Source organism: Balaenoptera acutorostrata, chromosome 3 (genome assembly GCF_949987535.1).
Source record: "Balaenoptera acutorostrata chromosome 3, mBalAcu1.1, whole genome shotgun sequence".
Classification (NCBI taxonomy): domain Eukaryota; kingdom Metazoa; phylum Chordata; class Mammalia; order Artiodactyla; family Balaenopteridae; genus Balaenoptera; species Balaenoptera acutorostrata.
Window position 1 is genome coordinate 106,854,876 of NC_080066.1, and position 25,799 is coordinate 106,880,674.

Consider the following 25,799-nt stretch of genomic DNA (forward strand, 5'->3'; position numbering starts at 1 on the left):
CTTGGTGGTCCTTCTTCCTTCCTGACCCCACCATCTGGGGGCACCAGGGAAACAGGGGGTAGTGAACAGAGCTTTGCTAAAGGCCCCCTGCAGCCTGCCACCTGACCCTCTCTGGACTCAGGCAGAAGGAATTGACGCTGTGGGAGGCCAAGGGCAGCCCTCCCCATCCAGCCACCTGGCCTGGGCTTCCTCCTTCCCTGCCTCCTTTCTTTCTTTCATTGAATTCAGCTGATATTTGGGGTGACCTAGTAGGTACCAAGCAGGCACCGTGGGGGAACACAGATGCACAAGTGGTACAGAGCTATCCAGAGGCCCCAGGCCTGACTCTGGGACACTGCGGCCTCCCTGGGGAAGCAGCAGTGTCATAGAGGTGATCTGATGCAAGCAAGGAGTATCTTGAGGGAGGAAAGGGAATGAGCCTGAGGCAGTAGGGTCCCTCATCCAGACTCTGACCGCAGGATTCCTACGATAAGATTCTCAGATGCTGCTTCCCCCTGGTGGTAACCAGTTACCCTGCAACTCGGAGACCACGTGATTTCGGGGAAAAGGACCTCCCTGGAGGAGAACTGAAACTTAGGGTGGGGACTGTAGAAAGGGGCGGAGAGATCCAGGAGCTGCCTAGCCGGGAGCTGAGCTGAGGTCGGCTGAGCCCTGGGACAGCCTGCACAGCAGCTCAGGTAAGATTAACCAAAAATAGGTGTCAGCCTGGGTCTAGGCGGGAAGGCCCGGCTAGATTGGAGGTGGTGGGTAGAGGCTCCTGGAGACCCCTCTGCTAGACTGAGGAATAGACAGAAGGCCTGTGAGCCGGGGAGCTGGAATTTGGCATGAGTGAAAGACTTATGGGGGGGCCTGCATCCCAAGCCTTCTAGGCGAAGGACAGGAGGACCTGTTACCGGGTTGTTTGGAGAAGAAGACTCTGCTGCTCTCCCCTGATTGTTTTCTTGCCTCCTGGTCCTGCCCACTTCCGCCTGCCCACAGCTCTGCCCCTGCCCCCAGCTCCCTGCCCCACCTACCCCTGGGACAAGCAGAGGGAGGGGAAGGTTGGGGGGCATCGAAGGATAGGTTGTGGGGGTGGTGAGTGAAGAGGGTTGATGAGGCATCACAAGCAGCCACTGTGTCTGTAAATACTTGGGGATCCAGACAGGGCCTCTCACCAGGAGCAGGACACCAGGGGAACAATAGATTCCTGAAAAACCTTAAAATTAAGACCAATGCCTAAGGTTCCCTTCCAGATGTCACAGCTTGGGATGTTAAAAAGAAAGTATTTTTGGTCATCGCTAGTGACGGCAGAAATAATTCAGCCTCAGAAGTTTGAGATTATGTCTATAGAGGCAAAAGATGGATGAGATCTCTAGGGGCCCTTGCCGGAGTCCAAGCCCAAGGGCCAGGATCTCACTCTTCCCAAAGTATCAGTTCCCCTGACACTTCCTGCTGCTTTTATCCCCAGGATGGCATCAGGCAGGGCACGTTGCACCCGAAAGCTCCGGAGCTGGGTGGTGGAGCAAGTGGAGAGCGGGCAGTTCCCAGGAGTGTGCTGGGAAGATGCGGCCAAGACCATGTTCCGCATTCCCTGGAAGCACGCAGGCAAGCAGGACTTCCGGGAGGATCAGGATGCCGCCTTCTTCAAGGTGAAAGGCCCGGAAACTGGCCCCTTGGAGGGAGGGATGGAATATACACTGGCACTGTCACCCTCAAGCGGTTGCGTCCACCTGGGTTTCAGATAAAGGGGAGGTTGCAGGGTAGAACCAGCTACATTACGTAATTGTCAGAGCCCCATGTAAGATGAAAATGCAAACCTTAGTAAGGATCTCAAGGTGGCAATAGCTGAGCATAAACCTAGCATAGGCCCTTCTGTGTGAGCGCTCAGGCCACACATCCGTGAAGCCAGCCTCAGTAAAGGATCTGCGGTCCAGAACATGCTGCCTCTTCTTTACTTCTGCTGTGTCCTAGGCCTGGGCGATATTTAAGGGAAAGTACAAGGACGGGGACTCGGAAGGCCCTGCTATCTGGAAGACTCGTCTGCGCTGTGCTCTGAACAAGAGTTCTGAGTTCCAGGAGGTTCCTGAGAATGGCCACAGGGATGGGGCTGAGCCCTACAAGGTGTACCGGCTGCTGCCACCCGGAACCCTCCCCGGTGGGTGTCCCTTTGCCCCGCCACTCCTAGAATCAGCAGCCTGGGGAGGAAGGATGGAGCCCTGCGCCTCCTGGGAAGGTGGTGGCCTCGCTCAAGGCCCCTCGGTCAGAGTTCTGCCCTGTCCTTGGGGAGCAGGTTCCCTGCCAGTCCTGCCCATCCTTTCACTGCCTCCTATCTCTCCCCTTCCCTCTGTGCCCACTTAAGGCTCTGACCTTCCTCTCCCTCTCAACGTTCCACAGCTCAGCCAGGGACCCAGAAATCACTGTCAAAGCGACACCACAGTTCTGTGTCCTCTGAGAGGAAGGAGGACGAGGTTACCACGAAGAACTGCATACTCAGCCCCTCCTTGCTCCAGGACCCCCTCAAAAATGTGAGAGCTGGTGGGGGAACCAGGTGGGTCTGAGAGCAGAACAGTAACTGGGGGAGAGGTGGGCCAACGATAGAAACTGTGTCTGTAGGAGCTGGTGGAGACCAGTGGGGGAGCAGCCTACTCAGACTCCGGGAGCAGCAGCAGTGGCAACAGCCCTGAGCCTCAGGAAGGTACCACGTGCCCTGCCTCTTGTGTTATCCTCCATGCCACACCCTCTGGCCCTTGGACTCCCCAGTCTGCTCTGAATGACCAGTGCCTCTGCCTCCCACCCAGGTAGGGACACAGCTGAGGCCCCTCTCCAAGGAGATCTGGTGTCCCCAGAGCTTCTGCCCCCTCCAGGTTCAGGTACTTGGCATTTCTGACTCACCCCTGCCCCCATCCTCCCTTGTCCTCCTGTGGCTATGCGTGTGTTACCTAATCTGTCAGGGCTTGCAGCAAACTGGGGCCACCTTACTCAGAGGCACTGGTTTCTAGGCAGTGCACCTGCCACCACTCCAAACAGCTCACTTCTCAAAAATACCCCCTACACACTGTGTTCCCTGGAAATCCACTTTGAGACATTGATTCTGTGGGTTAAGTAGAGGACCGATCTCTGGGACCCTCTTGTAAACTGTAAGGCCCTGGCCATTAAGGCCTCAGTGGGAATCTGTGTATTAGCTCCTCTCCTGAGCGATGGGAAAGTATGATGGGAAGCCCTCTGGGCTGCCGAGGGTTGGCGGTGAGGATGAGGAGGGAGGGCGCCTTCTCTATCCTTAAAAGGTGTGGCTGCCGCCCCCACCTTGCGGCCTGCTTGGTCCTCACCAGCCCTTACCTAGTTTCTCTCTCTGAGCCTCACGTTCCTCGCCAGCAAAATGAGGGTGCTGGATTTGCAGGAAGCCTCTCTTCATTTCTCCAGAGCCTCTTGCTGGCCAGTGGGCCCCTGGGGAGGGGCGCCGGTGCAGCTGGCCTTTCTTTGTCCGCAGACTACTCTCTGCTGCTCACCTTCATCTACGATGGACGTGTGGTGGGTGAGGCCCAGGTGCAGAGCCTGGACTGCCGCCTCGTGGCTGAGCCCTCGAGCACCCAGTACGGCATGGAGCAGGTGATATTTCCCAAACCCGGCCCACGAGAGCCCACCCAGCGCTTGCTGAGCCAGCTCAAGAGAGGGGTCCTGGTGGCCAGCAACTCCCGAGGCCTCTTTGTGCAGCGCCTTTGCCCCATCCCCATCTCCTGGAATGCGCCTCAGGCTCCACCTGGTCCAGGCCCGCACCTGCTGCCCAGCAACAAGTGCGTGGAGCTCTTCAGAACTGCCTATTTCTGCAGAGGTGAGGCTGCTCCCGCCAAGCACCTGAGCCCCTTCCCCCACCTCTGTTCCCCCTCCATGGGCCCGGCCACCGCCCTGCGCTCCCTCCAGCACATCCCCCATCACAGCCCAGGCACGGCCCCTGCACTCGTGCAGTGCTCAGCCCTGGCAGCCCCCCTTCCCCAGCCAAGGCCGCAGAAGATGAGGACCAGGTAAGCCCAGCACCAGGGTGTCACGCCTCGTGAGCACCGCCACATGGGAACGTACAGTAATCATGGGAAGGTGCGCCTCGCGGCACCCCCACCGGACACACCTGCACAGCGACCACTCACACATTCGCGAGAGCTGCGCGCATCACGTGCCCTCGCCCACCGCTCAGCCGCCCCTCAGCTTGCCCCTCTCCCATCCACGCTTGGAATCCCACTTCCTGCCTCCATTCCACTCTCAATTGGACTTCGGGAGTGGGGGCCCGGAGTATACGGGACCCAGGGCCACAGGGTGCCCTAGTGCAGGGAGGCTGTGAGCAGGCAACAGAGGTGTGGCCCAGCTGTGTTAGCAGCCAGGGCTGCCGCCGAGAGGACTGTAAGCTCCCCCAGCTCCCCCAGGTTTCAGGTTGTGTGATGACTGGCTACCTCTAAAAGGGGGCCCCTTTCCCTATTTGTCCACAGGCGAGCAGCAGCTTAGTTCCTAGCATTTCCCCGGGCACCAGGCAATAGCCTCACCACCCCGAGGCTCCTGCTCTGGCCTTGGTCTCTGAGTGGCCCCACTGCCACCCCTCTTTCTCCATTATGGGATCCTCCCCAATCCCTCCCTGCCTGAGACCCTCTGTCTTCTCTTTCTTCCAACTCTTGACCTTTTCTCTCAGACCTGGCCAGGTACTTCCAGGGCCTGGGCCCCGCACCCGAGTTCCAGGTGACACTGAATTTCTGGGAGGAGAGCCCTGGCCCCAACCACACCCCACAGAGTCTTATCACAGTGCAGGTGAGTCGGGATAGGGCAAGAACAGCCTGCCTGCATGGGAGTGGGGTGTTCAGGAGGAAGCGGGCCTCCCGGGGAAAGAGCCCCTGGGCGTAGTGTCTGGCCCTGCCTGCCGTGCTCACAACCCCCTCTCCCCACCTCTTCATGCAGATGGAGCAGGCCTTTGCCCGACATTTACTGGAGAAGACTCCAGAGGATCAGGCAGCCATCCTGTCCCTGGTGCAGAGCGTGGAGGACCCGGCCTCCTTCTCCTCTCTCTGTTCCTCCTATCTGCTTTGAGAGAGCCTCTTCCTCCACACTCTTGACCTGCCTCCCACGGTGATCATTCTCATTGGTTGTCTGTGGTGATTTAGTCCTTGAACTCCTCATAGACCCTGGTTGGTGGGGAACTCAAGGATGACTTTTTTTTTTTTTTTTTTAATTTTGAGATATACCCTCTTTCGTCTCTGAGGAACTGAACTGGGCAAGTCCAGATGGCGTGAACTCAGGGGACCTTTCCCTCTGCCCGCAACCCTAAAACCTAGCACTTTATATTTTCTTAGATCTTCACTAAGGATTGAAAATAAAATTTTATTGAAAAGGAATCAGCATCGGATTTGTTGAGAGAAGAAGGCAGCAGGGTCACAGAGAGATGATGGGGATGTAACCTGAGGGCAGGGCACTCGGGTTCTCTTCCTGCTGGCATCTCTGGGCCCCTTTCCTCTCCTCCAACCACAGGTTCGGGCTAGCAAGCTGTCTGGGCTAGGAAGCTTTGGGTTCTGGGCCTGGCTCTCTGTACCCTCTAGGCAACCAGGATTAGGGACAGGGTTGGGGTCAGCCAAAAAGAGGGGCACTGAGCCTATGGCCATTGTAGCCACCTTCATAAGGGAAATCCGGTGTCCACAGTCCTTGGCTAGAGGCCTCCGATTCAGCCTAGGGTTGGACTGTGGCCTGGAGGTCTCAATGAACAGACCTGAAACGATGAGCTAGAGGCCCTGGGGCCTGGCAGGGGAGGAAATCAGAGGGAAGAGTGGCCGAGGCTCCTGTGCCCTGGTGCCTCTTCTCCCAGTACCTGGGGCACTGTCACCCCAACTGAAGGCTGCTCCCAAACAGGTCTCCTCACTCTACCTGAGCGCCACGACAGACAACATGGCCTAGGCTGCCACATCACCAGCACTCTGTCTGCTGGGGTCCCAGGGGTCCAAATCCACCAACACCACTCTCCCTTGCCCCGTGTTTATCTTGCTCCCAAACTGGTAGTTCTTCTTCACAAGGCCACCGGTCATCCTACCTCATCCTACACTAATCTCCACCAGACTAGTTCACCGCTTAACCCGACTGCCACAGCCTCCAGCTTCCCGCTTCCCGTACATGACACCAAATTGGCGGAGAGGTAGCCTCCCAGACCAGCTCCTTCCTGCCATGTCACTTGTATAAGCTTTGAGTGGCTCACTGACATGATCAAATCTGGATGTCTAGATTCTTGAGGAACTTCTTGCTGTCTCACCTGACAAACTTCACTGCTTTTGAGCCTTTCTGCCTCCTTGGACCTTCCTTGTCTTCAGTCTCTCTCATCATCATCCTGAGAAGCCAGGAACCCCAACAGGCATCTGCATAGGCAGTGAGGAAATTGGGTACTGAGTGTGCAGGTGCACGGGCTCTGCTGAAATCCCTCCTGGACCTTCACTTCATTTTTCTGTTATACCCCACATCCAACCCATCAGCAAATCCTATCATTCCTTCCTTCAAAATCTATCCTGAATCTGACTCTGCTTCCCTCACCAAGACTGGTTCAAACACCATCATCTCTCACACCTCTTCTTTCTGCTTCCTTCCACATCTTTTCTGCTTCCACTCTTGTCCACCTTCAGCCCATTCTCAACACAGAAGAGATCCTCTTAACACATAAATCTTATCATGTCATTCCTCTGCTTGAAATCCTCCATTGGCTTTCAATTCACTCAGGGTAAGAGCCCAAATCCTTACAATGGCCTTCAAGGTGATATGGCCCCTATTCTCCTTTCTAACCTCACCCCTTGCTATTCTCCTCAGTTACTTTGCTGCAGGCTCCCTGAACCCACCAGACATTTCTGCCTCAGGACCTTTGCACTTGCTGGTTCTTTTGTCTAGAACACTCTTCCTTCAGGTAAGCACATGACTTGCCCCCTCTCTTCAGAGAGGGCTTCCCTGAACACCCAACCCAAATAGCAGCCCTCACTATTTTCTATTCTCTTATGCTGCCTCATTTTTCTTCATAACACTTATTTACCACTTCACACATTTCTATTTGTCTACTTGTTTATCATCACTCCTTCCCTATTCCATGAGAACAGGGACTTGTTTCGTTCATTGCTATATCCCCAGCGTCTAGAGTAGTGCCTGGCACATGGTAGGCATGTAATAAATACTTGTTGAATGAATGGACAGATGAATGAGCAAATTACTGTGTCCTTTATCTCTTAAACTAGGTCCTAAGCACCTTAAGGGTAGGTGGCCCCACTTTATCATATTTGTGCCCCAGTGTGAACACTTATGAACACTGACAATATACGTACAGTGATCGAAACAATTTGTAAGTATCATGTAGAAACCAATTTAGCCAAGCACCGTGGAATAGGGATTGGGAACACTGGAATTCAAAAGAGCAGAGTTCCCAACCAGGCTGCCACTAAGGAGCTGTGTGGTCTGGAACAAACAGTCCATATGGGCCTCTGTTTTCTCATCTGTAAAGGCAAGTCTTGGACTAGATTTTGAAATCCCATTCAGCCTTGATATTCTGTGGTTGTAAATTTAGGGCAGTTGCTCATTTCCCTGACAAACGTTTGCTGAGCTAAGTTTCAGGCACTAATGGAAAAAACATGAACCTCTCAAGAGTTCCCGGATTGAAGGAACAAAATAAAATAGGGTCAGCTTGGCTGCAATAAGAGCTGAGTCTTTTTTTTTTTTTTTAATTAAACTATAGTTGACTTACAATATTGTGTTACTTTCAAATGTATAGCAAAGTGGTTCAGTTATATATTTTTCCAAATTCTTTACATCATAGGTTATTACAAGATATTGAATATAGTTCCTTGTGCTATACAGTAGGTCCTTGTTGGTTATCTATTTTATATATAGTGGTGTGTATCTGTTAATCCCAAACTCCTAATTTATCCCTCCCTCCCCTTTCCCCTTTGGTAACCGTAAGTTTTTTTCCTATGTTTGTGAGTCTGTTCCTGTTTTGTAAATAAGTTCATTTGTATTCTTTTTTAGATTCTACATATAAGTGATATCATATAATATTTGTCTTTCTCGGTCTGACTTCACTTAGTATGATAATCTCTAGGTCCATCCATGTTGCTGCAAAAGGATTATTTTGTTCTTTTTTATGGCTGAGTAGTGTTCTATTGTATATATGTACCACATCTTCTTTAGCCATTCATCTGTTGATGGACACTTAGGTTGCTTCCACATCTTGCCTCTTGCAAATAATGCTGTTATGAACATTGGGGTGCACATGTCTTTTCAAATTAGAGTTTTCGTCTTTTCCGGATATATGCCCAGGAGCAGGATTGCTGGATCATAGGTAGCTCTATTTTTAGTTTTTTTTTTTTAATATAAATTTATTTATTTATTTATTTTTGGCCACGTTGGGTCTTCCTTGCTGCGCGCGGGCTTTCTCTAGTTGTGGCGAGTGGGGGCTACTCTTCGTTGTGGTGCGTGGGCTTCTCATTGCAGTGGCTTCTCTTGTTGCGGAGCACGGGCTCTAGGCGCATGGGCTTCAGCAGTTGTGGCACCCAGGCTCAGTAGTTGTGGCTCACGGGCTCTAGAGTGCAAGCTCAGTAGTTGTGGCACACAACTTAGTTGTTCTGCGGCGTGTGGCTTAGTTGTTCTGCAGGGCTTGGTTGTTCTGCGGCATGTGGGATCTTCCCGGACCAGGGATCAAACCTGTGCCCCCTGCATTGGCAGGCGGATTCTTAACCACTGAGCCAGCAGGGAAGTCCCTATTTTTAGTTTTTTAAGGAACCTCCATACTTTTTTCCATTATGGCTATGCCAATTTACATTCCCACCAACAGTGTAGGAGGGTTCCCTTTTCTCTACACCCTCTCCAGCATTTATTGTTTGTAGACTTTTTAATGATGGCCATTCTGATCGAAGTGAGGTGATACCTTATTTTATTAATAGTTTGGGGAGACTTCCCTGGTGGTCCAGTGGGTAGGACTCCGTGCTCCCAATGCAGGGAGCCCGGGTTTGATCCCTGGTCAGGGAACTAGATCCCGCATGCATGCCCCAACTAAGAGTCTGCATGCCACAACTAAGAAGTCTGCATGCCTCAACTAAGAAGTCTGCATGCTGCAACTAAGAGATTCTGCATGCAGCCAAAGTAAATATTTTAAAATAAAGTAAAATAAATAGTTTTGACTTGCATTTCTCTAATAATTAGAGATGTTGAGCATCTTTTAATGTGCCTGTTAGCCATCAGTATGTCTTCTTTGGAGAAATGACTATTTAGGTCTTCTGCCCATTTTTTGATTGGGTTTTTTGTTTTTTTTGATATTGAGTTGTATGTGCCGTTTGTATATTTTGGAAATTAAGCCTGTGTCTGTCGCATCGTTTGCAAATATTTTCTCCCATTCGGTAGGTTTTTTTCCTTTTGTTTATGGTTTCCTTTGCTGTGCAAAAGCTTCTAAGTTTGATTAGGTCCCATTTGTTAATTTTTGGCTTTATTTCTTTTGCCTTGGGAGACTGATCTAAGAAAATATCGCTGCAGTCTATGTCTGAGAATGTTTTGCCTATGTTCTCTTCCAGGAGTTTTATGGTGTCATGTCTTATTTAAGTCTTTAAGCCATTTTGAATTTATTTTTGTGTATGGTGTGAAGAGCTGAGTCTTAATAAAGAGGCAGAAGCATGCCCTGGAGTCAAGACTGGGAAGGATATTCTAGGCCAAAGAAATGGCTGTGCAAAGGCAGGAGGCATGGGGAATGGGATTTTTTTTTTTTTTAATAAGTTTATTTATTTATTTATTTATGGCTGCGTTGGGTCCTCGTTGCTGTGCGCAGGCTTTCTCTAGTTGCGGCGAGTGGGGGCCACTCTTTGTTGCGGGGCTTCTCATTGCGGTGGCCTCTCTTGCTGCGGAGCACGGGCTCCAGGCACACAGGCCCCAGTAGTCGTGGCTCACGGGCTCTAGAGCACAGGCTCAGCAGCTGTGGCGCACGGGCCCAGCTGCTCGGCAGCATGTGGGATCCTCCCGGGCCAGGGCTCGAACCCGTGTCCCCTGCATTGGCAGGCGGACTCCCAACCATTGCGCCACCAGGGAAGTCCGGAATGGGATATTTGTAACTACAACCATACAACTTATATTACACAAAGAATTTTTGAGACAAAACAGCTTTTGTACGCTGAGAAGTATGCCCTGCATCCAGCAAAACTAAAGTCTCAGCCAGGAAAACATTCACAACTGGAAAACAGCCAGGTGAGGAATGCCACAACCTAAACTGTTCAAATTTAGGAAATGACCCGGCCAGTGCCCTCGTTGCTCCCTGTGAGGTCTTTCTTCCCCAACGACCTGGGGCGGCTCCAAGGCCACCTCACACCCGTTTCTACCTCCCTAGCTCACCATAGGCCCTAGGCTGGGAACAAAGGCGGACCAACCAATTGCTACTAGGTGGGATTTGGGGAAAAGGGCAAGGTCTAACCGCAGGTCAGGCGCCCCAAACAGGGCGTGGCGGTTGCCCTTGGCATGACGCAACCTCCCCGGTAGCTGAAGCACCCTTGTTACCAGGCTCGCCGCAGGTGAGGCTGGGGTCTGCTCCCCGCTCATTGGTCCAAAGAGAAGCACCTCTGAGGAACCCCTGTTGCCCAGGCGAGGACGAGAGCCCATTGGTCGGGACAACTCGCAATGCCCCCCCCCCCGCCCCACCCCACCCCCCGCGCGTGTGCAGGGTTCCTCCCATTGGTTCTCTGCCTGCCTCGGGAGCCCCCTGTGGCCTCCAACCAGGCAGCCTACTTGGCACCCTGCAGCGAGTGCCCCCAAGCTGACCCTGTCCCCCATTGGCTGCTCTGGGGGCCGCCGCCATCTAATGAGGAGAGAGGCGCAGAGCACGAGCTCCCTGCGGCGGGATCTAGCCTTGCAGCAGCGGGACCGGGCAGAGGCCGAAGCTGTGCAAAGGCCGAGAGACCGGCTTCTCTGCGGAGGACACCCGTTCTCTCTCCGGACCTGGTCTGGGTCGCAGCTTGGGCTTCCCGTCGCGGAGCTGAGCATCTCCAATCTGGAACCCAACCCGCGAGGCTCCAGTAAGTAAGAAGCACCCACGCAGCGTGTGAACCGGCTCAGGGCGGACGGAGAGGGTGTCCCTGCTCCTGTGTATCCGGTGTGCGTCTCCATTTACTTAGCCCCTTAATCGTTTATCCACCCATCGTTTATCGGTTCGTTTATTTGGCATTCTGGGTGCACTCGCTGCGCCGCTTGTCCACATCCTTCTCTCCGACGGTGTTGGAAAATCCTGTGCCCTGAAGAATTCGGACTGAGATCCGAACGGAAGAGTGGTGTAGACGAGGGTGCAACCCCAGAGGGACCATGTTCTACTATCCCAGCGTGCTTCAGCGCCACACGGGCTGCTTCGCCACCATCTGGTAAGGGAGGGCTGAGCCAGGGTGGGCGCACCGGGAGGGGCGCCCAGGGATCCCAGCCTGAGGGCTTCTCCTCCATCCTCACTCCTCGTCCTTCTTCCAGGCTGGCAGCAACGCGCGGCACCCGGTTGGTGAAGCGCGAATACCTGAAGGTGAACGTGGTGAAGACCTGGTAAGGCCCAGAAAAGGCCAAGAGTGGCCTGGGGCCATTGTGGGTTAGGGGATGGATTACGCTGGGCTGTGGGGCTGGTCTTTGGCGCAGCGGTGATCAGGGCGCGTCGTTCCCCCAGCGAGGAAATCCTCAATTACGTGCTGGTACGAGTGCAGCCCCCGCTGCCAGGTCTGCCGCGGCCCCGCTTCTCCCTTTACCTCTCAGCCCAGCTCCAGATCGGCGTCATTCGGGTCTACTCTCAACAATGCCAGTACCTTGTAGGTAAGGCTAGAAGGCTCTGAGGTGGGGCAGAGCTGAGTGGTCCTCCCATGGGCTGGCGCCATATCTTGCCCTCCCCGCCCGCAGAGGACATCCAGCACATCCTGGAGCGCCTGCACCGGGCCCAGCTGCAGATCCGCATTGATATGGTGGAGGCTGAGCTGTGAGTGTGTCCCTGGGACTGGGACCACCCAGTCTTTGGAAGGGAACCTCCCTGCTTGGCCTCACTCCTTGACAGCCCCCATTCTCCCTCAGACCCAGCCTGCTACTGCCTAATCACCTGGCCAGGATGGAGAGTCTGGAAGCTGCTCCAGACCCCTTTTTTGGGATGATGTCTGTGGAACCCAGACTGCCCAGTCCCTTGAATATCCCTCAGGTAGGTCTCATTCCCCCTGGACACCTCAGACTGATGAGTTGCCAGTCTGACACTAGGGTGGGGGTGGGATGGGAGCCTGCTACAGCTCTGCCCCACAGAAGTCATTGCAGTGCAATTGCCATGGTGGACCCATCCAGACAAGCCTGCTGCACTTACCTATTCAGGACCAACCTAGAGGCAGCTCTTGTCTCCACACCATTCCAAGAGCCAAACCCCCAATCCACACCCTCAGTGTCCCTCGGCACTGGGTTTCCCATGTCCTTGTCCATCCATTCCTAACACCCCTACAGCTTAGACAGTATTCCTTCCTTCCTTCAAAGACACCTCCAGTGGCTCCCCACTGCCAACAGAATACTAGCATTTAAGGCTCTCCATACCCTGGTCCAGAGGTAGCCATCCCTAGACATCTCTCAGCACATCCCCTGGGCATCCTTGGCTCCCAAACACCAGCCTGGCCCCTATGCCGCAAAGATGCCACATTTACTTCTTTGCTTTTGCTCTTTCCCTAGGCCATAATGGTCACCCCTTGTTCTCTTACAGTCCTCGCTCAATTGCTACTCTTTTCCATCAAGTCTTTATACCACTCCTGGCCAGAACCAAACATTGTTCTAGAACTCAGCACATCACTAAGGCTTTGTTTATCCTTTGTGTTGACTCTCTCTTTTTTTTAATTAATCTATTTTGTTTTTCAAAACAACTTTTATTGAAGTGTAGTTGATTTACAGTGTTGTGCTAGTTTCGGGTGTACAGCATCCTTTGGCTGACTCCTGCTGGGGTCGTATACAAACTCGTCTCCCCACTAGACCATATAGTCCTTAAGATCAAGAATCTTTTCTGTTCCCTCTGTCCCCAACACTTGACATAAGGATGCAGTACTTCTTTCACAGACAAATTAACACAGTCTAGATGATTGGGTGGGGGCAGGAATGGGAGGAAAGGAAACTGGATGGTGAGTGGGTTCACTGCATGCTGCTGTCAGTGCCACAGAATTAGGCATAAAGGGCTATCACTGTCCATTGTCTGAATAAGGTTGTGAAAGTGGGGAAGCAGGGCGCTGAAGCTGAACCCTATCTTTTGTCCCCAATCCCTCCCCAAAGATTCGACACCTCCTAGAAGCTGTGATCCCAGAGAGAGTTCTTGAAGAGATCCCTCCTGAAGTTCCTATAGAGCCAGGTGAGCAGTGAGAGCCTTCTTTTTGGGGAGAGGCAGAGGAACGTCCAAGAGCTGAAGAAATCACTGTCTTTGAGCTTCTTTCAGGAGCGAGGCCCTGTGAGGGGCACTGTATGTGTATAATGTCGTCACTGCTCACAAGAGTCCTATGAGATCAGAATTATCCCCAGTTTACAGATGAGGAAAGTGAAGCCCATAGTGGTTAAGCAATGTGTCCTGGGTCAGCTTGCCAGTGACTAGCCGGGGCCTGACTAGAACTCAGGTGGACTTGACTCCAGAGTCCATGCTTTTGCCTTACCACACGGGTGGTGGGACTTGGAAAGAAACAGGGGCTGGTGTGACTTCCCTCCCCTCCAGAAAGGATTCCGATCACTGCACCGTCTCCCGAGGCCATCACGCTCCTGGAGGCGGAGCCCATACGTATGCTAAGGATTGAGGTGAGCTGACCCCCTGCACATGGAGCCTGAGGCCCGAGTCCTGCTTCTGATGGCCCAGCCCCCCTGCATCTGCTTCCTTCTGCCCCCAGAGTCCTGCCTTCTCCACCTCCGTTTCCCCACCACTGCCCCCAGCACCGTAGCATTCACGGGCTTCCTCGGTCTGGCCCAGCCCTGCGGCATGTCTCTCAGACAGAAATGGAATTGAGTCCCCTCGCCTTGGTTCTTCCTCTCCTGACAGGGTGAACGGGAACTCCCAGAGGTCAGCCGCCGGGAATTGGACCTGCTGATCGCAGAGGAGGAGGAAGCCATCTTGTTAGAGGAACGTCGGCCAGGCAGGTCCACCCGGCCGCGTAGGGCCCGCCCGGTGCTGGATGGTCAGACCCCCGGCACGGGCAGTCTGGGCTGCGCAGTGTTCCCATCTCTTCTGTGTTCTGAGCGCTGACCTTCTCTTCGCAGAGTACAAAGAGGAGCTCCTGGCCCCAGAGAGGGAGATCACAGTCCCCCCGCCCTCACCTCTAGCTCTTGCAGAGTAAGGGCAGGAACCCCTGGGCCAGGTAAGGGTCATTGCTGGGAGGGTATCTTCATTCTCTTGCCCATTTCCCCTCAGGGTGGAGGAGGCTGCAGAGCTACTTCCGGCTGAGGTCCTGGTCCCTGAAGAGCTGAAGCCACCAGGCTGGGAGCCCGAGGTCCTACTTCCTGGTGAGTACCTGGCGTGCCAGGGTCCTTCCCGGGGGTCCCTGCACAGCTGCTGCAGACAGTGGCCCCGTATTCTAACTTGAAGGGAGGACTCTCTAGCATCTCGCCTGGGTGGCTCTGAGGGCAAAGGGTGTGGGGCAGAGCTGGGACCTCGAGTGTTTTTGCAGAGATAACCCCCCCGCCGGAGCTGCGTCTGCCAGCCCCACCTAGCCCAGAGGTGAGTAATGCTCCTCCAAGCCGCCTCCTTTTCGCCCTCCTCTGCCAGAACTGCTCACCCATTTTCAGTTTCCCCAAGCTGAAGGCCACTGCTAGCTTCCACAGGCCTTTGAGCAAATTAGTAAAAGGTGCCCCTGTCCACACCCCATTTTATCCGGATGGGCACCTCATACAGGGTGGGAGCTGCACCTGCTCCCAGAGGCCCCACCCAAGCCCCCTCCCGGGGCACCGCCAGGGACAGCAGGCTGGGACCTGTCTGCAGTCCACGAGGACCACAGGGAAAGGAGTAACGGGTAGCCTTGCTCCCACCTCCCCTCCCCCCTCAGCGGAGGAGGCCCCCAGTCCCCCCACCTGCTCGCCGCCGCCGTCGCCGCCGGTTATTATTCTGGGACCGGGAGACCCAGATCCCCCGGAAGGAATTCCAGGAACAAATGCAAACCAGAGCCCACTGCCGGGAGTGTGTGAGTACAGCCCAGGCTCTGGAGGGATGGAGGGAGGCAGGTGCACGTCGGGCCTCCTAAACTCCTGGGGGGAGCCTTGAGAACAGTCCCCAAAGTGCACATGTTGGGGGTTTGCCCACATACCACTTCATTACCCCGCCTAGCACATCCAAGGGCATCAGTTGAAAGTCCTTTTAGCAACGAGCAGAGCAGGCAGGAGCATGAGCCTGAAAGAGCTAGAAGGCCAGAGGCCCTGGAACAAGGCACTGCAGGTGGATAAGGGGCAGTGGCTCCTTCCTAACCGGGCTTCCGGCCTTTCCCACCACACAGCCAATGGTGCAGCCTCCTGAGAGGATGATCACGAGCCCCGCAGAGCTGTTCCGAACTCCGACTCACTGTGAGGAATGGTGGGAGCTGGTGTGTGGGATCCTCTGAACCCCTATCCCTCACTCTTGGTGTTCCTCACGCCTCAAACCCTCTCCCTGCTGCCCCGTCCTCAGCTGGCCGGCTACCCCAAGAACTGCTGGCTTTCTGGACCCACTGTGCCCAGCCACTCCCGCTAGCACTCCGGAGAAGGCCGCCCCCGGAGCTTGAGGAGGAGGAAGCTGAGAGGGAGGCGGCAGCTGAGGAGGAAAGGAGAAAGGCTGAAACTCCGAGCGCTATCGAGGTAACGGCACCCTCACTCCTTCCTGCTTTGCCTGAGCTCCAACAGGCTGCTTTTTTCTGCCCACGTGAGCCATGGGCACCAGGTCCCAGCCAGGCTGGTTCAGGGCTAGGCCTGCTTCACCCCTGCCCCCGGTGCTTCTGTGATGCTTGGGGTCTTAGTTCTCTTTCTCTTATCTCCAGGTCCTGAGGGAGGCCCTGGAGCCCAGTGGGCCCCTCATGCTGCCTTCAGGTAAGTACCTGGAGAAGGGACGGCGGAGACCACCACCCTGACCACTGTGCCAGGAACCTGGTGCCCCCACTGCTGACAGTTCTTGTCAGCGCACTTAACATAGGGAAGCACAGACTGAGACTCTTCATCCCCTCCCCCCACCCCCTGGGTGCTTTTTAACAAGTCACTGCCAGCTCTGGCACCCAGGTGGACCAGGCGGCCCCAAAGTCCCAACCGCTCAGATGCAAACAAACCCACTCAGGACCTTGCCCTCTCCCTGACAGAGATCTCCCTAGAAGCAGCTGAGGAGGAGAAGCCCCGCATCAGCCTCGTCCCCCTGGAAGAACGGTGGTAAGCAGCAGCCTCAGCTAGGATGGGTGTGCCCCTCGTCACTGTCACAGCTGCCACCTTCCCTGCTCCACCCAACTCCCGTGTTCTCCTAGGCCCTGGGCTGAGGCGGAGCTGCCAGAAGCCCCTGCGTTGCCCGTGGTGCCTGAGCTCCCTGAGGTGCCTGTGGAGCTGCCTGTGGAGCTGCCCCCAGAGCCTGAGCCGCTCTCGCTGGAGGCTGTGCACAGGTACCAGGAAGGGCGTGCCTCCGTGGGTGGCCTGCGCTGCAGCCTCAGCTCACAGTTCTTGACCCCCACAGGGCAGTGGCACGGGAGCTGCAGGCCAACAGGGAGCCTGACTTCAGCAGCCTGGTGCCACCTCTCAGTCCCCGCAGGGTGGCCGCCCGGGTCTTCTACCTGCTCCTGGGTGAGCGAGGAACGTGTGTGCCTGTGTTGGGGGGCGGGGAGTGGACACACAGGCCAGAGGCTGCTGTAGGGACCCTCTCCTCTGACCAGCCCTCTCCTCCCCTCTTGACCAGTGCTTGCTGCACAGCAGATCCTTTGTGTGAAACAAGAGGAGCCATATGGGCGCCTCCTGATCCAGCCAGGGCCCCGATTCCACTGCGGTTAGAGCCAATTTACAAAGCTGCCAGGGAACCCGCTACGTTAAACAATGTCCTGCCTCACTTCTGAACACGGATCTCTATCCTTCCTGCTCCCAGAGCTACTGTTCAAGCAGAAAATAAACTGCCTTTATTACAGAATGGTGTCATGACTCCGTTTGTATTGTCCCACAGCACGACAGACCCAGGCCTAGGGGACACCCCCGTAAGGCAGCAGGTAGGGCTGAGACTCCAAGTGGGTGTGAGGCCCAGGCCCAGAATCTTTGGTAAGGCGTGAGCTGGAACTGGGCTGAGAGCTGGTCTCGGGCGTGGGCAGGCTCTGTTCTCTCTGGCCCAGCGGCAGCCCGCAGTCTAGGTGAGGCCCAGGATGGCCTGGAGCTCCTGGGCCTTGTTGCCAGGCAGGGAGCCCAGTGCTGAATGGAAGCTGTCAGCGTGCTGTCTGGCCAAGAACGTGAGGAGCAGCAGCAGCGACGCCTTGGTGTCTGGGTGGAGAGTGAAGGGGGAGGAGTCTGGGGAGGGCTGGCCCCCCACCCCTAGCTGCCCCCGGCCCCCTGAGCCCTGCTGCTCCCCGCCTCCCCCCGGCCCTGCCCACAGCTGCCGCCCTCACCTGGTGGGACCTTGTTCTCGGCCAGGATGAGGCTGCAAATGCGCAGGAGCTCTGGAGCCACATCTACAACCTGTGGGGAAAGCAGGGCTGACTCGGGCAGAAGCACCCCTGGGCCCCAGCACTGGGGTGGGTTACCAGAGCCCCGGAGAGGCAGTCTCCCACCTGGGCTGTTGGAGCGATGCTGATTAACACACACGCCAAACAACTGTGAACCATGAGAAGAACCCTGAAACAGGGTGGTAGTAATGTTTTTTGTTTTTTGTTTTTTTTTGGAGAGCGTGAGACTGTGACCAAAGGTATTTGAAATCACGGCCTCAAGACCAAAAGACGCCCAGACACTCAGGAGCTCCACCCACACAGTAGTCTGCGAAGATGCAAGACAAAGATGATGGACACAAGAGCACTGGGACATGAGTCCCAAAGCTAGCCACTTGATGCAGACAAATCTCATTCAGAAAGCAGAGCTGCTCTGACTGGAAAGGATGGTGGGGTGGCCCAAAGGACCCAGGCTCCATGGAGCACAGTCTGAAAGAGCTTGGTCTAGGAAATCAGCCTAGGAAAGCTGTGACTTCTGGCTCAGACCAGAGGGTGGAAATGAAACCTCCCTGAGGAAAAATGCTACGTGGTGAGAGGAAGCCCCTCCTCTCCCATTAAACGCCTTGGCTGCCAATCCTTGCACACCAACAAGAAAGCCGAGAAGAGCAGCTTAAACTGATGCCAACCCTGCCTGTCAATGAGAGTGGAGCATCAAGCCCCCTCTAAGGGCCCCAGCATTGGGGTTACCTGGTCAGGGCTGCTCTGGTACAGGAAGCTGAAGAGGTGCCCTAAGGTGACCCACTCCTCCAAATCCTCCTTCAGTGGCAGGGCGTGCAGCAGGGCAGCCAGCACCTGGACACAAAGAAGACTCTGGCCTCCAGCCCTGCACCCTCCTCAGCTCCCTGGCCCTGTCTGACGCCCCCACCCCTCACCTGGGGCTCTGGTTTCCTCGTGGGACTGGCCATCAGCAGGCGGGCAAGTGCCCCACAGATGTTGTCATGGACACGATCATGGCGCTCCCTCGCCAGGAGGGGCAGCAGGAGCCCCAGCAGCTTGGGGAAGTGTCTGGTCCACAGTCAAGGAACAGGCACGCGGGGAGACTGCTCCCATCCCGAACCCCAGGGACACCCTCCCAACCCCATCTGGGCCCCCTCCTGCAAGCCAAGGATACTCCTGGGCAGGGCGACCCCCGTGCTCTGCCAGCACGCCCAGCCCAAAGACGGCATTGCTCCGCACCTCGGGGTCCGCCTCCCGGGCGGTGCTCAACAGCACGGGGAGCAGCCGGGACACAAACTGGGCCGAGGCGGCACCCAGGCCCTGAATGGACTCCGCCAGCGTCCCCACCGCAAAGGACTTCTCTGCCACTGTGCAGCCCTGTTTCTGGTGGGGGGAGGAGTGCGAGTCAGCCTGGGACTGGGACAAAGTGGGGAACTGGGCACAGGGGGCACAGGCGGAATGGGGCTCGAAGCCAGAGGACAGAGCACTCACCGTCTTGCAGAGCAATAATGGCAGGAAGCCGGCAAAGAAGGGGGCAAAGGCATCTCCCCCGGCCGCAGCGGCCAGGGCAGGGATGGCCTCACCAGCATGCTCCAGCAACATGGCGTCGTATTCAGCCTGCAGGGCCAGGTCAGAGGCTGGACACCAGGGCCAGCTCTGAGACTGGGGGCACCTCCCACCGTACTCCTCCATGGCTGCAGGTGGTCTCCCTGAGGGCTGCCCTTGGTTGACAGGACTGGCCCCTTCCAGGCTGGGTTTGTTTGCAGCCCAGCTTTCCCTCCTGGTCGTCCTACTCCCACTATCAATCCAAGCCTACCCCGAATCCCCACCTCCAGGAAGCCTTCCTTGAACACCCACTGCCTTAGTGGGAGTGGGGTTGGTTGTTCCGAGCCACTACCAATCTTTTAGCAAGCCCCATACCCCCAAGCCAAGCCAAGCACACTGTCCACCCCGCCCCGTGGAGACCAACTGGGCTGCCTGGTCCCAGTTTGCACCCGTAGCTCTTACCTGGTCCTCATCCTCCTCCTGGTCGGTGTCCTGACAAGCTGTCTGTAGGAAGAGGGCGCTCAGCTCAGTCTGGGCTCTCCTGCCCCTTCTCCTTTCCATGGGTGGAAGGAGGGGGAAGCTGGACTGGTAGCCTCTGGCTAGCCCCACCCAAGGCTGGGCCACCTCCTCACCCTGCAGCCCGCCGGCCCCTCACCTTCCTCTGCAGCACAGCCTTGAGGGCGTGGCAGAGCTCAGCAAGCCGCCCGGGGGGCTGCAACGCCACGCTCCCAGAGCCGCGCAACACTGCCGTCAGGGCTGACAGCACGGCCATCACCACCTGGCGCTCCCGCTCCCCGGTCACTGCCCGCACGTAGGATGGCACCACCCGGGCCAGCGCGGCCTGCAGAGCTGGGGACACGATTGGCTGAAGCCTTGGTCAGCCCCTGCCCCTCCCCACCCACCCCCTGCTTCCAGAGGCCCCAGCCTGGACCCGGCCTCGCCTTCTCACCAGCAGTGTTGGGTTCCGAGGGGCAGCTTTGACAGGCTTTGTGCAGCGCACAGCAAAACTGACCCAGGGCCTCATGGGCTGCCTTCCGCACGTTCAGGTGAGGGCACTGCAGCACGAGAAGGGGCAGGACGTGTGTGCTGCATGCAGGGCCGGCACAGCTCCTAGCCCCCAGACCTCACCCGCCCCGCCCCCCGCCCCACTCACCTCCAGCAGTGTGAACACTTCTTCAAAGACAGTCTCCATGTAGGGAAGGAAGACCACACTGTGGACAGACACACCACCATGGGGAAGGGGTTCCCAGGAGAGGGTCCCAGTGCCGAGGAGAGGCCAATGCTCACCTGGCATTCACAGAGATCTCCCCCAGCGCAGCACAGGCGTCTTCCTTCTCATCGAAGAAGGCGTTTTCCACGCTGTACCTAGAGTAAGGTGGGGAGGCAGCAGCAATCAGGCGTCAGTAGAAGCAGAGCTGGCCCTGGGCCCTTGTCCAAGCCAGGATCCCCCAGACCAGAATGGCACCCTCCGCACCCTGAGATCTCTGAGTCATCCTCCTCTTCCTCGTCCTCCTCCGTGAGCTCCTCCTCTTCCTCCCCACCGCGCTCGTCGTCAAACAGAAGGAAGGTGCTGCTTCCATTGTACTGAGGCTGGAATGGGGAGGCACAGCAGGGACTTTGGCTCAGCTGGGCCCAGGAGAGAGATCTCATCCCAGCCCTGGCCGTCCCCAACTGGCCCAGCCCACCCTGTGTGCTCACCATAATGCCCTCGGTGGAACGCAGTGACAACAGCATGAGTGTGGTGATTCGTGGCAGGTGGGGAGTGAGGCTCTCACCCATCAGCCCCGATAAGGCTGCAAACAGGCTGTACCTGGCGGAGACGGCCGGAAGCTTTATAGTCCTACCTGCTGTAGCCAGACAGGACGGGGGAACCCGGGGAACCCATGGTCCAGAACCGGAGGACTGGGGTCTGGGTGGGGGCGGGGTGAGGGCTCACTCACGTGCAGCGCCGCAAGTCAGGGTCGTCTACCTGGTCACACAGGCCCAGCCCCAGCTGGCAGCATTCCTCAGCCAGGGGCCTCATGGGCTCCCCTACTGCTCGCGCCAGCACCCCAAGTGTCTCTGCAGAGGCAAGGGCTCGGTTAGCACCAGGATGAGGCACTAGGCCAGAGGTGTGCAGGGCCAAGGCCTGAGGGACCAGAGATAGCTGGGCGGGGGGGAAATTCAGAAATCCCTTCTACTCCTGGGTATGGTGCGAGCGCAGGAAGACACCTGTGCTGCCCCGGGGCGATCTCGAGAACGACAGGTGAGCATCGGCCCTTCCCCAGCACTGGGAAGCCCGCCTAGGAGTCCCTCGCTCACCCAGGCTCTGGATCCGCACAGGCTGAAGGTCCTCATGGCCTGTCAACAGGAATTCCCGCAGGTGCTCCACGATGGTGGGGAAGTAGGGCAGCATGGAGGCCTGGGCAGCCGTGGCTGCAGCATGGAAGGACAGAATCAGAGCTGGAGAGTGAGCAGGGACCACCTGCCGCAGGCACCCGGAGTGAACCCATGCTCCCGCCTCCTGCCTCTGACTCACCAATGGCCCCCAGGGCGCTCACAGCCAGCTCCTTGGCCCGGGAGCTGCTGGGGTTCCTCAGAGGCTGCAACATACACTCCATGAGCTCCGTAAGGTAGTGCTGCACTTCAGGCCCTGTGGGAAAGGGCACCCGTCTACCAACCAACCCAGGCCTCCTACCTGCCTCCAGGCCGACCCTCCTTGTGGCCCTGCCACATCCCTCTCCCCACCACGGGCAGTGGTTCGTGGAGCTGCACCTCCTGCCCCCTTCAGCCAAAGCGACAGCCCCGTCCCCTCCCTCATACCCCCAAAGGGCATCGCCACCTAGGTTCTCCACGAAGTTCTCCAGAGCATAGCAGGCCTTGGCTAGGTGACGTGTGCACCCAGGAGGCACGGACTTTAGGTAGGCGAGGAGCAGTGGCATCACCTCCCCGGAATAGCTGCGAATGTGGGGCTGGGGGAAGGAGAAAGGCGGCCTGAGTCAGCTCAACTGCAAGGCACGCACCTAATTACTGATGGCAGCAGGGATGCCTGAGGGATGGAGCTGAGGGGAAGCTGGTCTCTGGGGCAGGTGGGGACTCTGAAACAGTGGCTGCCCACACCGGCCTTGCTGACCTGTAGGTTCTCTGAGAACTGGCCCAGGGCAAAGAGCGCAGCATTGCGCACAACCTGTGACGGATCCTCCAGGCTCCTGCACACGATCTGCAGCAGTGGGGACAGCAGTCTGGATGGGGCAGGACAAGAGGATGGAGTCTGAGGGGCAGGACCTGAGATCCCTGGGCTGAGCCATTCTGCTGTTTCTCCTGGGAAAACCAAGGCTTTCTGCCACCAGATGGTGAGCACCACCCGCTGACCCTGACAGCTGGGGTATCTTCCAAACCAGGACACTTGAGTGTGGGAGCAGACACTAGTGATGACTAGGCTCAAAGGACAAGCGGAGACCAGGACTGCCGTGGGCAGTGTGGTCCTCCTCCCCATGGCCCACCCTCACTCCGAGACAGGGGAACAAATACCTCTGCCTGATGTGGTCCCCGGCTCCATCCGAGAGCACCGCCAGCACCAGGAGGCCAGCCTTGCGCTGGTATGGGCTCTGGCTCCGCAAAGCCTCTTCCAGCATGGGCATCTAGGGGAGCAGATGGCACTCTCCTGAAACCCCAGCACGAGCCTGCCTGTTCCTGCGGCAACAGGCCTTCCACACCTACCAGGGCCCAGACATCCTCAGGCTCGGGAGGCTAGGCAAACCCGGGGGTAGGAGCACTGGAAGGACAAAGCCACACTTACCAGCAGAGGACAGAGCTTCTCAGGGGGCAAATGGAGTGCCAGCATGTCCACGACCTGGAAAAGGACAGGGAGACTTTGATGGACTCCATCTCTGCCCCCCAACCTCCCCCAACGACCTAACACCCCTGCCCCCGGCCCCTGTCCCACATCCCACCTGAACGGCAAAGTGCTTGGGCGTCTCCCCCACCAGCCCAACATCCAGCTCTTCCTCCTCTGAATCCTGGTCCTCAGGATCCAGCTGACCCAGGGGGGGCTCGGCAGCCATGATGGGGAAAAGGGTGTGCAGCAAGGGTGGCAGGAGGCGATTCTTCAGTAAGGCCTTAAAAGGGAGAATGGAACGGTGTCCCTGAGAATCTGTTCCCAAGATGGACTCACATTAGAAATTCCAGCCTTCCAGGCCACAGGGGGTCCAGCAGGAGATTCCCAATCTCCCAGCCAAGAGCTGGGCTGAGTCCAGGCCCAGCCTGGAACATCTTAGCCATGGTACTTTACATATCCCCAGATGGACAGAAAGCTCCAAGAGTGAGATGGAGAAGAAGATGGAAGTGGGGCGATGTGTGTCAGAAGGCACTCACCTTGCTCTTGACTTTGACCAAGAAAGTGAGGCAGCAAAGAATACGCACACGTATTGCATCACCCAGGGCCACGTTTCTAGCCACCTGCCCAGAGCAACTCAAATCAGAAACCGGCAAGGAAACTCCCAGCAGAACAAGCAGCAGGGACAGTGCCGACCCCAGGCTCACCTCCAGGCAGAATGTGAGGACCTCTGAAAGGTGGGAGGTGATGATGGGCAACTCTGACTCCAGCAATTCATCCAGGGCCTCCAAGGCCTCACAGGCCTTTGCCTGCCAGACAGAGAAGTCACGGGGTTACTATGCTCTTCTTCAGTGGACCAGGCTGAATGCTCCTGCACCCTCCTTCCAACAGAGCTCCTACCCGAATGTCCTCACCTCGTCTACAGGGATCAGAATCTGCACGGCCACAATGAGCTTGGGCACCAACATCCGCACGAGAGGCTGGAGGACACAAGATGAGCTAAATCACAGAGAGCACGATGCAGCCTAATCTCCAGCCTCAGAAGCTGGCAGCTTCCTCGAAGCCTGCACATAGCAGGAGCCTAGGCAAAGCCACCCACAGGATCCCCTCTCAACTGTTACGCAGGACAAAAAGCAGAGAAAGAATCTTAAGCAGCTCTGCATCCCGCAAGGGTGAGGACACGAAAGGCCGAGGGTAGGAAGCCAGGAAGGTGAGGGCCCACATCTCACCACATCATCAGTGCCAAGGTAAGGGGCCATGGTGGTCAGAGTGCGCAGGGAATAGAAGAGGAGCCCAGGAGAGCCCACATCACCAAGGGTCTCATTCAGAAGCCGAAGAAGCTCCCGGTGGTGGGGTCGGAAGGCCTCAGGCCGGGAGGTCACCACCACACTTAGCAGCAAAAGCCCCATCTGCCCAGGAAGAGGGGTTGAAAGGGAAAAGCTTACATGGTCTATCCAGCCTCTGGGTCCCTTCCTCCCACCAACCATGTGGTAGTACCTCTCTCTCAGGGACGTGGAGGCTGTGGATACTGTGCTGAAGAAGCTGCATGAGCTGAGGCCAGGCCTCCAGGCCTTCTTTTCGAAAAACGGTAGCTGAGAGCTGGGCCAGGCTAAGACTCACAGAATGCCTGTAAACAGGAGAGATTCCCCACCCCCAATCACCCTCCAGTACCCTTCCCTGTATGCGATGGCCCTGCCTCCATGGGGTGGCCAGGAGAGAAACCTCCAGGTGTGCGAACAGGGCCTCTGCCAAGTTGGGACACAGAAGACAACGTCTCAGAGGAACACTAGCAGCACAGTGGGTGTGCAGTGTGGTGAGGGTGACCTCACTCATGCTGAATTTCAGTTCTGTCTTCCAACTCGGCTTTGGCAGACCATCAGAGCCCACGCTCAAGAAGTTTCATCTTTAATACAGCTTGAGAGTCGTTCCTCCACCCTTGGTCTAGAACCTAAGTCCCTGCCCTCCAAGAGCCAGCCTGGAGCTGAAAAAGAAGGCAGAAACCCTGAGAAGCTCTCAGCCTAGTCAGTTAGGGCCCTGAGAGGAGGCAGGTAGGCACTTACTCTGTCTCTCTCTGGAGGACCGTCAGGATCAGAGACTTGATGCTGGAACACAGATGGCAAGTATTTGGTTCCCAAGAACCGCCTCAGCCCGGCCCCGCCCCACCCCTGGCCCCGCCCACCTCTCCTGTTGCTCGGCTGCCAGCCGTCGCCAGCCGGTGCTCAGTCGTCTGCGGGTCAGTACGGCCGCGAACTGGCGGATCTGGGACGATGAAGCAGGCACGTGAGGGTCCGGGCAGGAAGGTGCTGAGAGAGTTGCCGAGGGCAGGAGCTGGGGCTTGACATGTGGCGTACTATGGGAAACTCAGCAGGAAGGGGCAGGAACCTTACCTGAGGGTCGCCCGCCGAGGCCAGCAGTTCGCAGAGCGCGGGCAGGGAGGCGGGGTCCCTAAGAGCGATCTGGAGCTGCTCGGTGGCCTGGGGAGAGCCGGGGGTCAGAGTCGGGCCGTTACCGCAACGCCCCCGCTCGCCCTGGCCCGGTCCCGCCGGCCCCATACCCGGCGGATGCGCTCGGTGTCCGGCAGCAGCAGCTCCCGGAGGATCTGTTCCAGGCCGGCGGGCTCCATGACAGCAGGGGAGCCGCCGCTGCTGGGCCGGAGTTGGGGGAGGGACAGCACGTGGAGGTTCCGAAACCCGTTTCCGGCGGAAAGGGCGTTGCTCCGCGCCCCTCCCGTCACCAGGGTGATTCAATTCGCTTCGCGCAGAGCTCGGGCTCCGCCACTTCCGTTGGGCGGAGCGCCGGCTGAGCCGCGGAAACAGGGCCCTCGTTGAAGGTTCCGCTAGCCGACAGTTCCTCAGCTC

The 25,799-nt window shown here is 57.0% G+C and overlaps 3 protein-coding genes across 9 annotated transcripts; 2 read left to right on the forward strand and 1 right to left on the reverse strand.

The window, feature by feature from the left end:
• The first annotated feature begins 25 nt into the window (after window positions 1-25).
• On the forward strand, window positions 26-7,616 carry IRF9 (interferon regulatory factor 9). 4 transcript variants are annotated; one of them, XM_028166062.2, is made up of 10 exons: window positions 27-677; window positions 1,448-1,628; window positions 1,951-2,134; window positions 2,374-2,504; window positions 2,593-2,674; window positions 2,778-2,849; window positions 3,467-3,808; window positions 4,652-4,767; window positions 4,915-5,082; window positions 6,796-7,616. In XM_028166062.2, exons 2-9 carry the CDS (start codon window positions 1,449-1,451, stop codon window positions 5,041-5,043), a joined length of 1,236 nt encoding a protein of 411 aa, XP_028021863.1. In that variant the 5' UTR covers window positions 27-677; window position 1,448; the 3' UTR covers window positions 5,044-5,082; window positions 6,796-7,616. The 4 variants fall into 4 exon arrangements, with proteins under 4 accessions (XP_028021864.1, XP_028021863.1, XP_028021862.1 ...); XM_028166061.2 differs by lacking the exon at window positions 6,796-7,616 and adding an exon at window positions 5,193-5,459; XM_007180611.3 differs by lacking the exon at window positions 6,796-7,616 and having other exon boundaries at window positions 29-677; window positions 4,915-5,460.
• Window positions 7,617-10,655: 3,039 nt separating this feature from the next.
• On the forward strand, window positions 10,656-17,066 carry REC8 (REC8 meiotic recombination protein). 3 transcript variants are annotated; one of them, XM_007180619.2, is made up of 19 exons: window positions 10,656-11,018; window positions 11,241-11,357; window positions 11,458-11,526; window positions 11,645-11,787; window positions 11,872-11,947; window positions 12,040-12,160; window positions 13,258-13,333; window positions 13,688-13,767; window positions 14,006-14,099; window positions 14,224-14,296; window positions 14,375-14,466; window positions 14,631-14,680; window positions 15,006-15,140; window positions 15,450-15,516; window positions 15,620-15,786; window positions 15,966-16,014; window positions 16,278-16,344; window positions 16,437-16,746; window positions 16,859-16,978. In XM_007180619.2, exons 2-19 carry the CDS (start codon window positions 11,302-11,304, stop codon window positions 16,886-16,888), a joined length of 1,755 nt encoding a protein of 584 aa, XP_007180681.2. In that variant the 5' UTR covers window positions 10,656-11,018; window positions 11,241-11,301; the 3' UTR covers window positions 16,889-16,978. The 3 variants fall into 3 exon arrangements, with proteins under 3 accessions (XP_007180681.2, XP_057400123.1, XP_007180682.2); XM_007180620.3 differs by having other exon boundaries at window positions 10,657-11,357; window positions 16,437-16,568; window positions 16,640-16,746; window positions 16,859-17,066; XM_057544140.1 differs by having other exon boundaries at window positions 10,656-11,357.
• Window positions 17,056-25,705, reverse strand: IPO4 (importin 4). Of its 2 annotated transcripts, XM_007180618.3 has the most exons (30): window positions 25,496-25,705; window positions 25,329-25,415; window positions 25,121-25,200; window positions 25,002-25,043; window positions 24,439-24,568; window positions 24,171-24,350; window positions 23,856-23,921; window positions 23,649-23,750; window positions 23,481-23,564; window positions 23,060-23,224; window positions 22,906-22,959; window positions 22,638-22,747; window positions 22,240-22,348; window positions 21,949-22,078; window positions 21,646-21,759; window positions 21,429-21,542; window positions 21,068-21,188; window positions 20,826-20,937; window positions 20,602-20,717; window positions 20,415-20,492; window positions 20,281-20,338; window positions 20,077-20,182; window positions 19,783-19,976; window positions 19,590-19,631; window positions 19,074-19,199; window positions 18,757-18,965; window positions 18,518-18,650; window positions 18,333-18,437; window positions 17,550-17,619; window positions 17,056-17,424 (listed from the first exon to the last, which is right to left on the reverse strand). In XM_007180618.3, exons 1-30 carry the CDS (start codon window positions 25,562-25,564, stop codon window positions 17,294-17,296), a joined length of 3,237 nt encoding a protein of 1,078 aa, XP_007180680.2. In that variant the 5' UTR covers window positions 25,565-25,705; the 3' UTR covers window positions 17,056-17,293. The 2 variants fall into 2 exon arrangements, 1 of the variants encoding a protein (XP_007180680.2); XR_009007712.1 differs by lacking the exons at window positions 17,056-17,424; window positions 17,550-17,619; window positions 18,333-18,437 and having other exon boundaries at window positions 19,074-19,219.
• Window positions 25,706-25,799: the final 94 nt, after the last annotated feature.